We start from the raw sequence: 17,113 nt of genomic DNA on the forward strand, positions 1-17,113 counted from the left end.
TCCTGCACAAGTTACAATACAGAGTCTGGGTAATGCCATACTGTGACTTACGTTTAACTCGAGGTAGACACGATGTTCTCTGCTTCCAATATATAACGTATCAGATCCTTCAAACCTTTCACCTCGAGCATAATACTCTCGTCCGGCTGTACTTCTCGCGATTCTAACCTTTTCAAAGTGCTGCTAAGCCACATACGGAGAGATTGGAGCTCGCTGAGCGAGGTGTCTTGTGGCATGTGCATCCTGGTGCGCATGACAAGAGCTCCAAGAATCTCAATGCCATCATCCAGAACATCGTAGTCATTGTGCGACTGATCGTAAGGGCGACTAGCGACACACCATGCCATCCTCGTCAGGTCCCACCATTGTTTGCCCGTGATGGCGCCGAGGTGGGAAGCGGCCTGCCCTCGGTGAGCAACTTGGATGCGGAGGAAGAATCCGGTAAGGTAGAAGAGGAAAGGAGAAGGTTGATCACGAAAGTCGGGAATAATACTGATACACTTTTGGATATGACCATCTTCATTTAAGCGACGAAGACAGCTGGAACGATTTGCAAGACAGAAGACGAGACGGAGATAATAGAGACTACCATCGGCGTCGAAGCGGTCTGGAAAGGCTGCGGTGAGGAGAGTCGGGAAGAACTCGGAGAGCACCATGCTTTGTAATGATGCATCAACTCCGTCAGCAAAGATCGTAGCCAGATCTTGTCTCATACTACAGGTTATGCGCAATGTAGTGAGGCGTTGGGGGGGTTGACCCATGTGGAAAATGACTGCACGGCAGTAATCAGTATACCTCTCGGGAATGTCAACCTTGGGTACAGGCAAAACACGCAACACAAGAAGCTGGATTTCAAGCAGCGGGGAGGACGCTAGAGGGCTACCCTTGGGCCATGTAGTCAAGTTGAGCAGCTTGATTATATCACTGAACTGGACATGGTCTTTATCGTGTTCGTTCTCCACGGTGTCTGTGTAATCGACGAATGAATGGACAGCCTTCAGGACAGCTTGCGAGAAGGGTTCCTGGAAGGGGAGACTGAGCTCGTTGTCGAGAGCTTGATAGGCTGTATGAAGTGCGATATGACGCCACCTAGTACGCCACTGATCATTCTGATCATCGGTGATGTTCAAATATCGAGTGATGCTGCCTTGACTGAGGTACGATGAGCTCTTCAGGACGCCACTGAGTAAGAGGAGAGCGTTTCCCGCTGCCTCAAAATCTTTGGTAGCAAGGAATTGCTCTATGCAGGCCATAAGCCACTCGACCTCCGGCAGATCGAGTTCCAGTCCAAATTTACCATCCCAAATGGATTTGTCATAATCTGGAACAGTGAATTTGACCATGCGACCCAGAGCAGTACGTATGTCTGCTTGGTAACTCAGCTGCAATGCTTCATCACCACTCTCCAGCGTTCGGTGATACGTCCCTCGACACTGTTTAAGTGCCTGAGGAAGATACAGGGGGCGCCATAATCGCCAGAAATTCCAGCTCTCTGTGCTTTCACAAAGCATAACCTTCGCGCCTACGTCACTCCAAGAGAATTGGATCAACGCTGTCCCATACGCCAGTGCGCCATCTTCAAGTATTAGTTTGCCTTGATCGAAGCATGCCCCGAACATGCCTCGCACTTCCTTGCATAACTTCGTAACGTCCACATTTATTCGTGTCTCCGACATGCTGGGCATGAACTCAAGTGCCGCCCTGACGGCATCAGGGTTGGTTGAAGTCCTCAGCATCCACTCCATCGCATCCGCGATGGAAACTTTACTCCGGAGATTGGTGTGCGTAGCCGAGGAGAGGCGCGTCTGGAATGGACAATTGGGATCTACCAGAGATGCCACGAAGGTGGCGAGATAAAAGATGAAGCCGCAAGCAGTCGCTGAGATGATGAGGATAGAGATGGTTCGCTGCTGCGTCCACACCCAAGGTCCAAGGGACAACCCGAACAGAAACAACGAGGCCTTGAGAAGGTTTGCGAATGACTGCAGCACACCTTCAAAATACCATGTCTCTAGCCCTTCAAGTTTACTTTGCCTCTGCATGCATCGCTGTTCAAGTGAACCATCGCCATAGCGGTGTGTCTTATAGTAATTTAACCATTGCTTGCCCAGGACAGCACCAAAGGCAGCAAGAAGACTGAGCGAGAGGCTCATATACGAGACCGCCTGTATCCAAAAGTTGGAATAGTAGCTGGTGGAAGATGAAAGGATCGCTGGCTGTGCTGCAGAGGGACCTTGTAGTGTGATCTGGATAAGTTGCACTAAAAGAGCGTTGGTGGTATCAAGAGGATTCGGTTGCATTGCAATTATGAAGGCAGTATTGGCGGCGGAGAACAAACCAGCCTTTACAATGGACTCATTCAATCGGATGTGCGTCGAGGAAAAGACGAGATTTCACATACAAAGATCAGTATTATATCCATATTGCCATTACACCTTTCCAACATGTTATCATCGGATTCACCAGACACTTTTTTGTACGCAGCCCAAAATTTAGAACGCAGATCCTTTCCTCTTTCCTCCGCAATTGTTGAAGTCTGGAGGATGTCGACAATCTGCTGGAGAAAGTCGAGAATACTTGGACCAATGTCAATTCCTACCCGCAATCACGCCGCAATGAAAACTCACCTAGAGTCCTTGCTTGTTGGAACATTGCTACTGTTTTTGTTTGAATCCATGTTGAAGGGTTAAAAAAGCAATATTAGCGAAGCGGACAACGGATGGGCTGGAAGAGAAAGAACACACGAAGTAGCGCTGGTCCGGAGTGTCATTACATACTGCAACGTTGATACTCCTAACTCAATATTCAATCCTAACTTGTAAGTTAACCTCTACCGTAACTCTGAGGCTGTCAAGCACAACGACCAGGCCCGAGGCCCAAGTCATCCATTATTTGCCAACCCGCTTTTTTGTGGGGACACTCTATTGTATCAAATCATGGCTCGCTTGCATCGAGTCTCGATATATTCCTTCATCCTTATTTCAATCTATCTACTGGTGTTGTTTGAGGTCCTGCCCATACCACTCATTGACGCCAGTGTAGCCCAAGAGATTCTTCCTGTTGTGCGTTCTTTTCACGAGCTTACTGGCACGAACGCCTTAAATCACGCTCCAATACCATAAATTAGATTCCGTGGTGGCTCTTGGTGTCATTCGGGTCGTATTCCCTCTGGAGTCTCGGCTGGGGGGTGTTTACATTCCGTGACTGTCCCGAGGCCTATCACGAGCTGCTGCAGGTAAGCGCTGTACGAATTTCTCAAAGACTTATGCGTTAATGGTCGTCTGTCCGACATGCAGGAAATCAATGAAGCCAAAAACGATCTCCGAAGTCGGGCTGTCACTGTCGACTGAGGTGTCTCCTTCGCTTATTTCTTACACCTTTGTTTGAGACTCGCCTCAATTACGCACTCAAATACCAGTCCCACGAATCTCAGCACTATTTAATTCTCCATTGATACAACGGTGAGGGTCGAGCCCGCCCTCCCTTCTTCCTTCACTTCACCATCCCTACCACAGTCCCGATCTAGTACGTCATAGATAGGCTGTGTGTGTCCTTACATCTTTTGCACTTCATAGCTAATTTCTCTTGTTTCACAGGGGCCAGTGAAGATATGATTTTGGCTCGCGAACGTCCCTTGATGGGTGCGGGACAAATTCAGCTCTCCATAGAACGATTTCTCAGAGGCACTATATTATACACAAAACCAACACGTGCATGGGGAGGTTGCAACTGAGTTCGTTTTGTGCAACGCAGTCGATTGTCGCTATTTTAAGTCGCATACAGGTGTGTCTTCGATGTTGACCTAAACTGAGATCACCTCCCTTGTATCTCGCAGCCAATGCTGATCTTCTGGTGCGTCACACATTTCTCATTCCATCCCATGCATTCATCCCTTCCGAAGACTCCATCCTCCCAATCGAACTGATAACGAGGAACATGCGTATGGTTCGATACCGTAAAGTTTTGGAGCGGTCGGAAGGAAGTCTCATAGTGGACAATGCCATGGGCATGTGGCGCAACTTCATTGGGGTGAAATCACAAATAGATCTGGAAGCATGTTGAAACTCTGTCTCATTCTTCACTCGGGAACCCCATTCCCAATTATGGCATGTGCCATCTTACAGATTCCTGTATCAATCTGCTTTATGTGGACGAGAACGCGTTACTTCCTTCAGTCTACTTTCATATCATGATCACGCGGATATCAAATCCATCTTATCTTCGAAGAAGCGTACGTCGGAAATGACCGGTTTGATCAAAAGAAGTTGAGCCTTCTTTGTAGAAACGTAAGTCCCTCCAAAGTGGCTGCGTGTTTCAAGGACTGATGGTGTTTTGAACGTTAAGCAAGAATAAAGGACTGACGCAGTGAGTACACGCGAGTGCCCGAATCAACTTTGTGTTGATCAAATCTAATTATACAGTACTAGGTGGTCTGAATTGGGTACTTGTTTTCAGTTTGGCCACAACTGTCACTTTTATCAACTTCCGTGTGGTCGACTTTAAATCAGCCAGTGAAACACTCCATCACGATCACAATCAAGCTAAGCAGCATGTTATCGCCAATATTTACGCCCGCATCTTGATGAGTTCCTAGTTCATTCATAAGAGATAAGAAAATTGCATAATGTATGCGCGAAACCCGTTTCTTTTACCTCTCGAACAAAAGCAGATGGAACCTTCGCCTGACGATGTGCAAGTCGCAGCGGCCTGGAGTCTGCATTACTTAGCTGTGCGTCGCTTTCTTAATGCGAGGGTAGGATAATAACAGATACTCATATCATGTGCGGCCACCAGTGCATATGCAGTGCGTGTAGTCTGAATTGCTTCTCCCCGTTCTAACTTGACAACTCAGCGACGCTAGCTACACTTTGGGTAGGCTTGTCCCAATCTATTTCTGTCTGTCGTTAAACCTGTTTATCCAGATCTATGATTATCTTATTTTACTTCACAAAGAGGTAAGTCATGCACTTGTTCCGCCATACGCCTCGCTTTGGATATTGATAATATGTTGTTCAAAGTGGACATTCCTGCTTCGGTCGCGCTGGACTAAGGTAAAGCCCTTTATGCCATTGCACGATATGTCCCCTTTTTCTTCATCGCCACGGACCTACATTGTGCGTTCATTCCAAGCAGTGAGCACATCCCCCTGATAATGAACTGACATGCTATGCTTCAGTGACCTTCGCCCCGAACGAGAATCCCGATGTATGTGAGCGTGCAGCGGACTTACCCACTGATGAATGACGCTTACTGCACGACTCCGCCAGAAATGCCGGATGTTGATCGATATTTACTCATGTACGTGCACGGTATATGTTGCCTGCACTTCCTGGCCGAGCGCTGCTCTTTCCTCTCACAGGTTTTGGAGCGATATCACTCACTTGCTCTGAATGTATTTCTCCTTTCCCTGCGACATATACATGCTCTTGATTTGATTCGTTCAGGCGTTTTTGTACTCGAAACATATGCGCTTTGGAACAACAATCGAATCGTACTCGTAGCCACGCTGTCCGCCCTTCTTGTGAGTCCCATGCCCTGACCACACCCAAGCTTGTAGTTGCAACGTTGATGAATCACTCAGGCTATCATCGTATCATTCATCTGCATTTGGTTTACAGCTGTTGCCACCTCTCATGGTTTGTACTCTCACCTTCCCCCACTGCTATTCGCACGTATTCAATTCCACTTTCACAGTTACGACTAGCACGATCCCAGGCACCACAGGCTGCTACCGGAACTCGCGCAGTGTCGATTTCTCCATGCCGTTTCTTCTCTTGTTTGTGTTTGCACTGGGTATGTCGCCGGGAACTGAAAACATATATCACAGACATGCGCTGGCCAACGCTCTCCTCAGGATTGGTCTCCCTCACACTCATACGTGTCACACAGAGCTACCGGACAGCCAAGGGCTCTCTGCAAGCCGTCCTGGCGAAGCATAATATATTCTACTATACATGTAGTTTGTGTGAGTCAGGGTTTACATACGTTTCCGTGCTTATCAGTGATGATTATTGTTCGGAAAGTTCTCAGCCGTGAACGTCCTCATGCCAATGCAGTTTTCCCACGTTGTGAGTAAACTGCATACCCTTCAATAGGATTGAACCGTTGAACTTTATACCCAGCGCGCATACAACTCCGTCTTCGAACAGTGTGTACTTCCAACTTCCGCTGAGAATTCCTACTGACAAACGCCCTAAACACCCTATAGTTTGCAGGTCTTTATCCTTGCGATCCTCGCCACGCGCATGCACCTCCATCTCTGGCATAGCGACCGGCACGTGCACGGCTCTGATACCCTCGTATATGTTTCCAAGTCCAACATGCCACCTACAGACTGTACGGTGTAACGTCTTATGGTGTGGCTTATTCGGCGTTGTTGGTAGTCTTAAGTGAGGTTCGGACTCTTTTGGACTACAAGATGACTGGTCCGGGTGCTTTAGGACGTGCTTAACTTTTTGAAATAAATTTTTGTCGGGAAAAAGGATCCGACGGACCACAGTGCCGCGCTGTCACTCACTCTTCCTTCATAGACTCCATCGGAAGGCTGTTTCAGCTCTCAGTCTGAGCCGCCACCCAGAAATCCAGAACTCCTCCTTCAATATTACGTCGACCGGGGCAAGATTCGTGGTCATTGGGATAGTGTAAGTAATTATGACAGCGATGTGTGAATACTGACACACATACGGCGATGTTGCACTACAATTTCTCTCATGTCAACTACTTCATTTCATTCCCTTCAGTGACATATGATTGTGTTTCCCCTCTTTTAGTCAATGGCACGCACGAAATTGCTAACAATGTCGTTGTCAGCTGCGCTCGCTCTCTCACTGGCAGCATAGCGCCAGGAAACACTGTAACAGGTACTCGATGATCTCGCAAGAGACAGCTCTGGCTCTACCCCTCACGTATGAGCTTACACTCGACACTTGTAGATCGACCACCTTCAGAATTTCGAACTGATGGGAACAGCCGCTCAATTCACTTTCGCAAAAACGCCATAACATCACGATTTCGTATGCCTATTCTGCCACGACTTCGGCGTGTTTGTTACATGCGCTGGATACATCAAGGATACGATGCTGTGAGCATTGCTAGAATCTTCGCCGAGGACAACAAGACACATATATTGCTAGATTGAACCGGTCACTCAGTGGTGGTGCGGGCGACACAAAAACAGTCAAGATTTTCTTGTTCCGTCACGTCAACATCGCTTAACTCATTTTCCTCCATGGAGCCAAACCTCAAAGTCTCTCTCCCATCAGCCGGCGCTAAGGTACTGTCCAGCATGGGGCCCCGCCCCGCCGGACAATAAACAACGATTTTTTCAAAAAAAAAAAAGCCGGCGCTTAACCCTCATGATATTCTTAACTTGTATCCGTATAATAACGATATGTATGAGACAAGCCAAGATGCTCATATTTTCACATCTCCCAGACAGTAGATTCTCGCCGTGGCTTAAATTATTCAGCAACAAGGTCTCTATTGCATGCACAGGGGGCTGCAGGCAGATCGTCACCACCGCGTCAAATTATCACCACGATGTGACAACGAGCTCGAATACACCGTTGTCGTGCCTATATGTTTCTACTGGACATGATTCTTTCGAGTTGATTTTATTCGCCTTGTTTCGCTGACATCAACGTTGCTTACTGTCGACGAGCTGTCGTCGCAAGATTGAATTTTGATTTACGGGAGTTACGACGCATTCAAGACCTTGTGCGATCTCTGACCAGCCAGGTACCACCTGGACCTGGTATGCTCTATTGTCGACGTGAAACCTCTGCTAAATTGGGGCTGTCACTAACAGTAGTAGGCCGCTGTAGACCATCGTCCTTGTGGTTCAGCCACATCATTAGAAAAATGTCTCACTCTGAAGTGTAGTAAAAGCTTACAGGCAACAATGAATAAAAAAACTACACCCACGCAGTTGGTGTGGATCGTGCGTTGTCAATACCCACACCTGCAATAGGTATATAAGCTCACGAACAGCTCACGACAAAATAAGTTACAAACCCACTCACCACTCAATACCTCCATTAGACCTGCCTATTGACTCATAGCAAGAGTAGCTTACTGTGTGCCGCAAGCCATTTTGACAATAATTATCTGTTCATACCTGTCAAAGCACGGCCTCTCGCCAAAGGTAGATATCGTCGAAGTATAACCACGAACTTAGCTTGTGCCACAGCCTAAAGGACATCAGCAGGCCCAGCACTATCAAGCTTCATCATCCTCGCTGGGCAACTCCATGTTGCAATGGCAATATGGGACTGCCCAGCGATGGTAGGTGAATGAAGTGGGCGCCGCGGTAAGGACCGCACACAGCATGCACAACTATGTCTTTACATAAACTGCTGCTTCTGGTCGATGGTCTAGTACTTTTTCGAAGGCAGGTGTCATATCGTGTCATATCGTACAACCGACAACTTACTATGTGTATGGCACATGACATAAGTAAGCGTTATGAGGACTGGCCTTGCGCTGATGTCGACGAGCACCTTCAATTTTCGGGGCTCGTCGTCGTGTAGCATCAATCTAGAATGTAGATAGTCAAAATCACGCAAAGGGTCAAGGGCTAATTAACATACAGCTGTGCTGAATAGCTTCTTAACATTCTGTGGTGAACGACGATCAGTGGATAAAGACTGTTTAAGAACTCGATGCAGTGGCGTACCCCCTGGAAGGATGAGCAGACTTGTCATCAGAGTGATGACATTGAAGACGAGATGCATTTAACCTTACATTGTCAGGCAGAAGGTCATTGACATACCATGTATATATGCAGAGGTCAGTGTTAACGGTGGCGAGGAATTTTCCATCCGCAAAGGCCGCATCTCGCCCAGCCTTCATGGCGCCTCTTTCAATAGTATCGCTGCCTCAGTTTCAGCGTAACTTCAATGTATATCTGATCAGGCGAGATTTTCCAAGTAATGACAGCCTGATCTCAACGGTCATTCAAAAGCCGGCGGTATTCGGAATCGAAACCCCCATGCGTTGTTAGAATATGAGGTACGTATACGTGCTGAGAGGCGAGGTTAGTGCGAGCTGAGATGAAATGAATGCCGCAAACTGAAAGTGCGAGGAGGGTGAGAGCGAGCCAAGCCAAAGTCCAGCGCTTGTTAAGTGCTTAGGTATATATCAGGGGCGTACGTGCCTGTCCGTGCCCCGGAGCATTCGCAGAGACGGAGAAGTGGAAGAGACACGCGTGTCCCCTCTCCTAAATAGTATGCCCATATATAGGGTATCCGCCCTGAATTGACAATGATTGGATTTAAATTAAAAGGGCGTGCGTACTGCGTCGCTGAAGCTGTGTGTGTACACATGTATTGCATAAATCAGCGCACGGCATTGTTTGCGTGCTGCCGCATCTGTAAAATATCTCATAGTTGTATATTGATGACATGAGACTCGGACGCATTCCTGCTAGCTGAAAACAAGGGACATATCGACCAGACCTTCAGTCACATGCAAATACCCGAGGTGAATATTTTACTTACACGAAATCAAGCAATGCACATAGTATCACGTAATGAGTTTCAGCGAAGGAGTTACTACTGCTCGCTTGTCATGCATATGTCACAGTAGTTCAAACGAACAGAAGCAAAATGTGGTTAGCGAGACGAAGGATTTCACCCTAATTAATACGGAAATGTGTTAGTTACTTCGTGGTGGAACCAAAATCGGAGTACGATGTCGGGGTTGTCCACAGGTCACAGACTCAGGAGAATCAGCCTCATCAAATATTGTGGCCGTGGAATCTGGGAACTAGGCCTGAAACCAGGGACCACGCGGCTGCACGGTATCAGCCGGTGAATAATGATAGGCTGAGATGCAAATTGGAAGGATAATCAATTTTCCCTGGTTGAAAATGGACGGGCCACGTCGACGGAGTAGTGAATCATGTTGTCAATGAGAGACCTCCTCCTAGAAGTGCAAATGGCACTAACAAATATTCAATGGAAACTGGCCTGGCAGCGCCCCTTGCGAGTGTGTGTGAATTCATTTCGCAAATTTCCGTGGATATTGCTCAGGATGATCGAACGTCGTCTCGTCGATCATTGTGAAAATACTCCACAGCTCGTCGCTGTGGACGACGACCAAACGTAAAACCCTCACGTTTATCTGACTGTCTCACTCACTTTTTCGCTCTTGTATTCTCAAGACCTTACACATTAATAGTCTCCGACTATTTGCTCCCACTTGAGAACTCTCAGCTGCTGGCAGAATGTCACGTACTAGCTCAGCATTTGAAACGGCCAGCACTTCATCGCCGCTATTTACATCCTCTTTCCCTGGTCCTCCTACCAGTACCGACAGTGATGGCAGTAACAGTGCCGAACCTAGCTTAACCTCGAGCGCTGCCTTATACCGTGAGTCAGATTGATCGTTATGGTTCAACCATTTCTCACACTGCTCTCTAACGTTTCTCTCACTACTGTGCTTTTGACCTCCTACTCGTGTGCTTGTTGTACACTCACCCGTTCCCCTGGTTCCGTAAATTTATCGCCTGGATTATTCAACCTCCCCGAACCGGTTTGATTACCTGTGCATCAAATTGCATTGCCCTAAACTCACCCCCATAATACCAAAATGATCACTTCGCCTTTCGTAGTTTACACCTTTCTTGGTGCGTGCCTCTTATTTCTTGCTTCCACTACCATTGACGTTCTTCATTCGCAATGTCCACTCAATATACTCCGGCTTCTATGTCATATACGGCGCTAATAGCTACACTTGTCGTTCTCCTTGCTGTCTCATCCGCTATTGTTGTTCGCAGCCTCGTGCTTCGACGACGCCACCAACGCATCGTAGAAGAGGCTATCCGAGCAGGCACATGGCACCCTCACCAACCATATGACTCCAGAGGGAGTCGCAGACGAAGAGACATCGGAAAGAAACCCAAGTTGTGGGAGGCATGGCTCCGCAGTAGTGATGAAGAGGGCCCATTTGACGGTAAATGTGCTTGGGATGACATAATGGTATACTTCTCTCGCGCAGAATGTCCCCCAAATGATGTTGCTAACTCCATGTCACAGCCCGTCTACGCCGCTCATATTAAATCTGCTCCAACTCCACGATCCCCTAGGCCAGAGCCACCCCAAATCCGATCTGACGCGTCGTCTCGCACGATGCGCTTCCTACGACCTTTCCATACACCATTTTCACCAGCACTAGCGACATCATCTCCGATTGTCCCTTCAACACCTGTATCTTCATCTCCGTCAATATCGGCACCACCTGCCGTAAGCGTAGCTGTCCTCATTGCAATGCCCACACAAAAGCATGCACGGGAGGCAGACGGACCACCTGTCATTGAGCTTGGTGTTGTCGACGTCCCTCTCCGGGACACGAGCCTAAGCGGTGACCAGCCATAACAGGCACACACTGCTTCTGGGCGATGCATGTATACCTATTGTTTTTTTAGTCCTTGTACTTAATACTACAACATATTACGTCAACATGTCGCATAGATGTTATGTACTTACCGACCGCCATACAGACATACCATTACTTACGTAGGCGTTGATCCGTCCGTTCGTCCTTAACATAGCTTTCTTGATCAAAGTAGCGTGTTAATGCTTTCTGGGATGGTCGCCGTGGTGTGCTCGCAGCAATCGAATTCTGGTCTGATTGAGAAGGGTAAAGTTCATGAATCCAAACGATCATATTTCTGGACTGACTTATTGGTGACTGACTGCCCGAGTGCCGTTATCTTATCATTGTACTTACATGCTTCAGCCTCGAGGACGGGGCGCTGATGGCCTGTCAATGCTAGTTGAAATGATCTACGCCTCGTGTAAGTCCGAGAATTTCAATGATGTCAACGTCCTCATTTCATCTTGCCAATGAACTGGCTCAAGTCAGGCTCGCCCGCGGTGAGCTGTCTACCAATTGCAAATTTTATTCAAGAGTAGTAGTTCTAATTAAAGCCCGACCTGGACGGTGGCCTATTAACCTCCGTTATCAAGTTAATCAAACAAAACCGGCAACCGTTACTGCCAGCCCTGCCATTGTCACTCAGTTCTAAGGAAGCTTGGAAGCCTGACAGGAATGGGCTTGCGCTGGGACGACAGACTTGAGAAGATCAGTTTCGCAAGTCTCTCGCACCAGCGCAAGCCCGGCGGTTGTCATAAGGCTTACTTACTATGTCCTGTAGGCTATGGCATGTACATGGTAAGTGATCGGTTGTATGATAACACTCACCTGCGAAAAAAGAACTAGAACATCGGCATTAATGCCAACCTTCGGAAGCAGCAGTTCTTGCAGACTCGGGCATAGGCTTGCATGCTGTGTGTGGTTCCTTGCTACGGCGCCTAATACCTCCACCTACCCTCGCTGGGCAATTCCGTGTTGCGATTGCATCAAGGAACTTCCAGCGAGGATAATGAAGGACAGGGCTGGGCTCGCGGTGACACGGGCATACAGTGGATCTACTGCGTGCATGTCCCGGCGCAAGGCCGGTACTCACAAGGCTGTGGCACACAGTAAGTCATTGGTTGTGAGATATGACAAACTAGATATCTACCTTCGAAAAAAGGCACCAGAACATCGGGGGCAGTTGCTGGCCTGGGGTGTTCTAACTTCTCACATGGCGATGCTGTGTCCAGGTTCCTCGCCGTGCCCAGCTTCTCCACCTACCCCCGCTGGGCAGTTCCGTGTTGCGATTGCATCATGGAACTTCCAGCGAGGATAATGAAGGACTGGACTTGCGCTGACACGAGCAGTCAATCTAAATGACGACTAGTAGAAGCAGCAATATTGCGCAGAGGTAGTTGCGCGTGCTGCTTCCTATTCCGTGCCACTGCGCCGGATACCACCGTGACTGGTAACGATAGTAATAACTGACAGGACGGTCCTTGGTTTATTTGCTGCAGCAGATGGTCCTCCCCAGCGAGAATCACGGAGCCTGGCAAGGCGAGGCACAGACAGGCACAGACAGGCATCTACGAAGAGGCGCTAAGTTACACCTCGCTGCGAGCCAATTGCCAGGTCTGATATGGAAAGGCAGGTACTATCAAGGAGTTCTAGTTGGGGTGAGTGGGCTCGCAACTAATGTTTTCGTAAGCTGTTCCGAGTGACCTTATATATATACCTATGGCAGGTGTGGGCGTTGACCACACACGATTCACACCAACTGCGTTGGTGTATTGGTATTGTCTTCTATTCATTGTTGGCTGGAAGCGTTTGCCACACGCGAGAGTGAGACATTTGCTAATAATGAAGCACAATGATGAATCGATGATGGCCTACAGTGGACCCAAATTTGCAGAGGTTTCATATCGACAATAGAGCATCATCCTTGTACGATTTCAGACAAGGTTCACAAGGTGATACCCGGCTGATCAGAAATCGCACGATATTTGTCTCAATCTCGCAAGTATAGTCTTGGTCATCGATAGCAATAGATCAGAATTCAATAAATCGGGAAGATAGTACTTAGAACATTGGTTTTTGGCTAGCTTCGAAGTAAACGGCGTACGACGAACGGGATTGGCAGTACCAAATTGACAAGGGCAGACACAGGCCTCAGCGAGTTCTGAGGCGAGTCTCAAGCAAGGGCGCAGAAAAAAATAAGACTTATGACGCACCAAAAACTAGCCTCTGCACTCAACAAATAGTATGCGCAGCGTAGGCAGGAAATTGCATAGTGAAGCGTATGCCGGGAAATATCCTGGGACCTCATCAGCCATGGGAACGTCTCGTTTGGAATCCTTAAACTTGGTATCGTGTTCACAGCAGCGTCCTCTTCCTTATAGCCTGTCGGCCTTCTTCGCATCGCTTCCTGACGTTCCGATACTCGATGCGACGTCGGGTTGGATGCAGATAAAAACCTATACAGCCGAAGGAGTCGAAAAGGCTCACTCACTGGCAGTACATTACATCATTATAGCAGATAATGTGGTATTATTGTCGTCAGATTGCAAGGAAGCGGTAAGTGGGTGTGTTCGCGGCGCAATAAAATTGTGGAACATCGACATGAGCAAGGCCATTAGAAATGGACATGATGGCGGTAGACAGTGATAAACTGGAATCCAGACAGAGGGACTCCAGTGTGCTCAGACATTAGAACTCCACAAACATGTAGAATCAGTTGTCTGGGCATGAAGGGCGGCTGGGTTGGTTGCTAGACGTTCCGGATAATTTCAGCATGCCACTTGGTGCAAGCATGGGTGGGCAGTTCGCTGACTTCCAGCAGCGATAAGTTCCCGCTACCTTCAGGTGGCTGGGTTTTGTCGACCGTTCTGATTCAAAATAACACTTTTGTCGAGGATTTTACGCCGTTTTACGGTCACGTGATCTTCGGGTTCCGCCGGATTCCTTCCCGCACGGTGCTGTTTCCCTCTAGCAGTGTTCTTGTTCTCTCAATGACGCGCTGCGTGTCTCTTAAAACAAATCGGATTTGCGGAGGCCCAAAAACGAGACCTTCGGTGTGAAACGTACGACAACTCTTACAAAAGCAAAAACTACACAACATCGAAGAATGCAAAGTTCGAAGAAAGATACAGATCCAGTTGTGTGTGTGGTTCATGCCGGCCCAGCGACAGTGAGTGTGTGCTACAAATGTGGATGGGGTTGATACATGGACAAGTGTTGGTGGTATGCGGACCCAGAAATATGGTGATGTGGGGCCGTGGTGTTATAGTCTCAGCGGGAGGAGGATGCTCGAACTTCTGGGCAGCCGTTCTTACTTGCTCGTCCAGTGATTTCTCCGCGTCCCTCGCGCTGGCGCTGAATCGCATCGAAAAGTGGCTTGACACCGCGGGTCGCCTCAGGGTATGCTTCCAGAAATACTCCCTCGTCCCGCTGCAGCCTGTCGAAGCCTGTGATGAGTTGCAAGCAACCAAGCGCCGCTCTTGAACCCACAATCGGCGTGAAAGGCTACTCACCGGTAGAACTCGACAGCGATCACCTTGCAGGATGTTCCGCTTCACGCCAGTGACCGTGCGCATGGGGCCAGTGTACCACTCTTCGGGCCAATCCTTAAGTGCCTTGCCGCCGATGGATGCAGCAGGGTCTTCCCACTGCTTCACGGCAGTGCACCACGCCTCTGGTCCACGTGGGAGGTCTGGGATGCCGACGCCAGGGATGGGAGCTGCCTTTTTTGCTGCAGCGCTATGCCGGTGGCTGTTGGAGGGTGGCACCTGTGGTGTAGGAATGGCGCGAGGCGAGGGACAAGAGGTCGAGTCCATGGGAACCGGGGCGGGTGTTGTAGAAGGAGCTGTGGCCTGATGGCACAGGGTTGGCTGTAGATACTGGGAGGAAGAGACTGAGGTCGAAATCAAGATTGGAGGTTGTGATGGTGGCGGCGATGGTGAGGAATACGAGGATGAGGCTGGAGCAAGTGTTAGTTTGTTTAGGACTTCCTCGGCGCTACACACTCTTCACTTCGACATCTCTTTCCGATTCAGACCCGAAACCTAGGATTGCAAGACTGATCAAGCTAAGCCGGTCTTCGCCGCGTGCGCTGAGGTCGATATAAGGTTGTGATTGATGGTCAGACAAAAGATAATGGAGAAGAGATAGATCCCCAAATACGCATGCTTGGGGTGCTAAGCCCGAATCGGGTGACAGCGAGTGGGATATGAGACTTGAACTCGGATACAAAGGATGAAGATCAGGCTCCGGGGAGAAATCCAGTGGTCCAAGTGATACAGGGACCATCGTTATGATAAAACGTCTGGGTCACTGTCGGGTCACTTATAACAGTAGAGCAGCAATAACCGTTGCCAGTTACCGCATCGACCACCAGACGGGACCTATCTCGTCCTCGCGTGAAGACCGCGAAACGAAAATATGGGGCCACAGAAGAACTGGAAAAGGACAGGTAAGCAGATGAGTTAAAAAGCAACGACGAGCTACAAACCACGCCGACATCAGTTTCGGGGTGCTTTTCAACTATAGAACCGAACACCCTGTCCCAGTTTGGCCTGCCGAAATGAGTGGGAGCACGCAAAGAAGGGATAGCGTCTTTCTCTGCACCGACATCTTGGACCTAAGGAAAATACAATTAGTACGGAGACCACTGAGAAAAATGGGTACCGCGCACTATAATGTTGTTCATGTCATCCTCCTTGATCTTTGCAGTGAGGTAGATGTTGATCCTGCTCTTCGATAGCCTGCAGTAGTGAATGGAACCACTCGGCGCTGCCAAAGTCGCGGATGACCCAAGTGAAGTAGACCTTGGAGAGACGGGTAGGCTTGGAGTTGTTCAGGTTGTCCATGCGGTACCAGATCGACTTTGGAATACTGAATGGATATGGTTAATGTCGTCATCGAGTAAATGAGAGATGTGATACGCACGAAGCGAAGGGTGTGACACCAATACCAGCACCAACAAGGTAAACAGTCTCGTAATTTAAGAATTCCTCACTGGCACTACCAAACGGACCGTCAACCATTGATACGAGGGAGCACCCGGTTGAACGGCGGATTTGCGTTCGTGCCAATAACCTTTCCACCACTGGCGTTGACATCCTTGGAATCCTTAGAGTCAAAGTTACAGCCGACAGCCTTGGCGAGCGCAGCGGTGAAGTCACCGACGACACGGATGTGCACAGAATATAATCTTCCTCAGGAGCGCTGTGGCATTATAAAGATGTATTGCCCTGCCCGCGTAGTGGTCTTCTCCTTTTTGATTTGATTTCAATGACTTGGATGTGGCGGGAGTGATGGTAGACTGTGGGCATTATGGAGGCCAGGACTGACGGTATAGGTCCCATTGGAACTCCGAGCAAGCGGATAACCAGTAGCTTTAGATGCCAGGGCACTTGAGCGACTTAGACTGAAAGAAATCGTGTCAACTATAGAAAAATATGAAAAGAACCATAAACGTACCGAGCATTAACCTCAATGCCACAGTATTCCTTGACATTGGGGTCCTACTGCCCCATATTTTGCCCCAACCAAGTGTTTTCAGTCGTGGGCGAAGAATACTCCTCTGGCGCATGTCCAGTATTGTCTGAGCTGTGGGATGAAGCCGGAGTATCCGTAGAAGTGAAAGAACGTTCTGAGTGGAGATGTATTATATACGAGCCTAACGCCATAGGCTGCAATCGAGCCTGGCGAATTAAGTCAAGGAAGAGGGAGACGCCCTGCCGAGACTACAAGGAGA

General features: G+C 48.6%; 5 protein-coding genes across 5 annotated transcripts; 3 read left to right on the forward strand and 2 right to left on the reverse strand.

Moving 5' to 3' along the window:
• Nucleotides 1–2,096: 2,096 nt before the first annotated feature.
• Nucleotides 2,097–2,509, reverse strand: DFJ58DRAFT_622156 (uncharacterized protein; the record flags this gene model as incomplete). Its single annotated transcript, XM_041381051.1, has 2 exons — nt 2,097–2,342; nt 2,402–2,509. Coding segments are annotated over 2 exons (354 nt in total), but the record flags the coding sequence as incomplete, so codon positions are not given.
• Nucleotides 2,510–2,907: 398 nt separating this feature from the next.
• On the forward strand, nt 2,908–3,577 carry DFJ58DRAFT_798306 (dolichol-phosphate mannosyltransferase subunit 3). Its single transcript, XM_041390674.1, has 4 exons — nt 2,908–3,062; nt 3,128–3,235; nt 3,297–3,396; nt 3,492–3,577. The coding sequence occupies exons 1-3, from the start codon at nt 2,937–2,939 to the stop codon at nt 3,348–3,350; spliced, it is 288 nt and encodes a 95-aa protein (XP_041241676.1). The 5' UTR covers nt 2,908–2,936; the 3' UTR covers nt 3,351–3,396; nt 3,492–3,577.
• A 1,501-nt stretch (nt 3,578–5,078) lies between these two features.
• DFJ58DRAFT_730275 (uncharacterized protein) lies at nt 5,079–6,347 on the forward strand (the record flags this gene model as incomplete). Its single annotated transcript, XM_041385865.1, has 11 exons — nt 5,079–5,118; nt 5,177–5,205; nt 5,268–5,298; nt 5,360–5,392; nt 5,445–5,521; nt 5,582–5,636; nt 5,695–5,793; nt 5,828–5,959; nt 6,031–6,068; nt 6,123–6,148; nt 6,209–6,347. 11 exons carry the CDS (start codon nt 5,079–5,081, stop codon nt 6,345–6,347), a joined length of 699 nt encoding a protein of 232 aa, XP_041241677.1.
• A 3,679-nt stretch (nt 6,348–10,026) lies between these two features.
• On the forward strand, nt 10,027–11,625 carry DFJ58DRAFT_798315 (uncharacterized protein). Its single transcript, XM_041390675.1, has 4 exons — nt 10,027–10,370; nt 10,613–10,627; nt 10,729–10,979; nt 11,037–11,625. Exons 1-4 carry the CDS (start codon nt 10,226–10,228, stop codon nt 11,373–11,375), a joined length of 750 nt encoding a protein of 249 aa, XP_041241678.1. The 5' UTR covers nt 10,027–10,225; the 3' UTR covers nt 11,376–11,625.
• Nucleotides 11,626–14,373: 2,748 nt separating this feature from the next.
• On the reverse strand, nt 14,374–16,475 carry DFJ58DRAFT_891869 (uncharacterized protein; the record flags this gene model as incomplete). Its single annotated transcript, XM_041394768.1, has 8 exons — nt 14,374–14,812; nt 14,866–15,334; nt 15,381–15,679; nt 15,737–15,812; nt 15,862–15,994; nt 16,049–16,108; nt 16,167–16,248; nt 16,303–16,475. 8 exons carry the CDS (start codon nt 16,473–16,475, stop codon nt 14,647–14,649), a joined length of 1,458 nt encoding a protein of 485 aa, XP_041241679.1. The 3' UTR covers nt 14,374–14,646.
• Between the last annotated feature and the right edge of the window lie 638 nt (nt 16,476–17,113).

Source organism: Suillus subalutaceus (genome assembly GCF_016647625.1).
Source record: "Suillus subalutaceus strain FC151 chromosome Unknown DFJ58scaffold_86, whole genome shotgun sequence".
NCBI lineage: Eukaryota > Fungi > Basidiomycota > Agaricomycetes > Boletales > Suillaceae > Suillus > Suillus subalutaceus.

Excerpts from the sequence above, each read along its gene's own strand:
- DFJ58DRAFT_798306 (XM_041390674.1), top strand. The coding sequence starts at position 2,937 with ATGGCTCGCTTGCATCGAGTCTCGATATATTCCTTCATCCTTATTTCA. Across the intron at positions 3,063-3,127 it reads CCCAAGAGATTCTTCCTGTT|ATTCCGTGGTGGCTCTTGGT; the intron begins GTGCGTTCTTTT and ends ACCATAAATTAG. Across the intron at positions 3,236-3,296 it reads CCTATCACGAGCTGCTGCAG|GAAATCAATGAAGCCAAAAA; the intron begins GTAAGCGCTGTA and ends TCCGACATGCAG.
- DFJ58DRAFT_798315 (XM_041390675.1), top strand. The coding sequence starts at position 10,226 with ATGTCACGTACTAGCTCAGCATTTGAAACGGCCAGCACTTCATCGCCG. Across the intron at positions 10,980-11,036 it reads GTGCTTGGGATGACATAATG|CCCGTCTACGCCGCTCATAT; the intron begins GTATACTTCTCT and ends TCCATGTCACAG.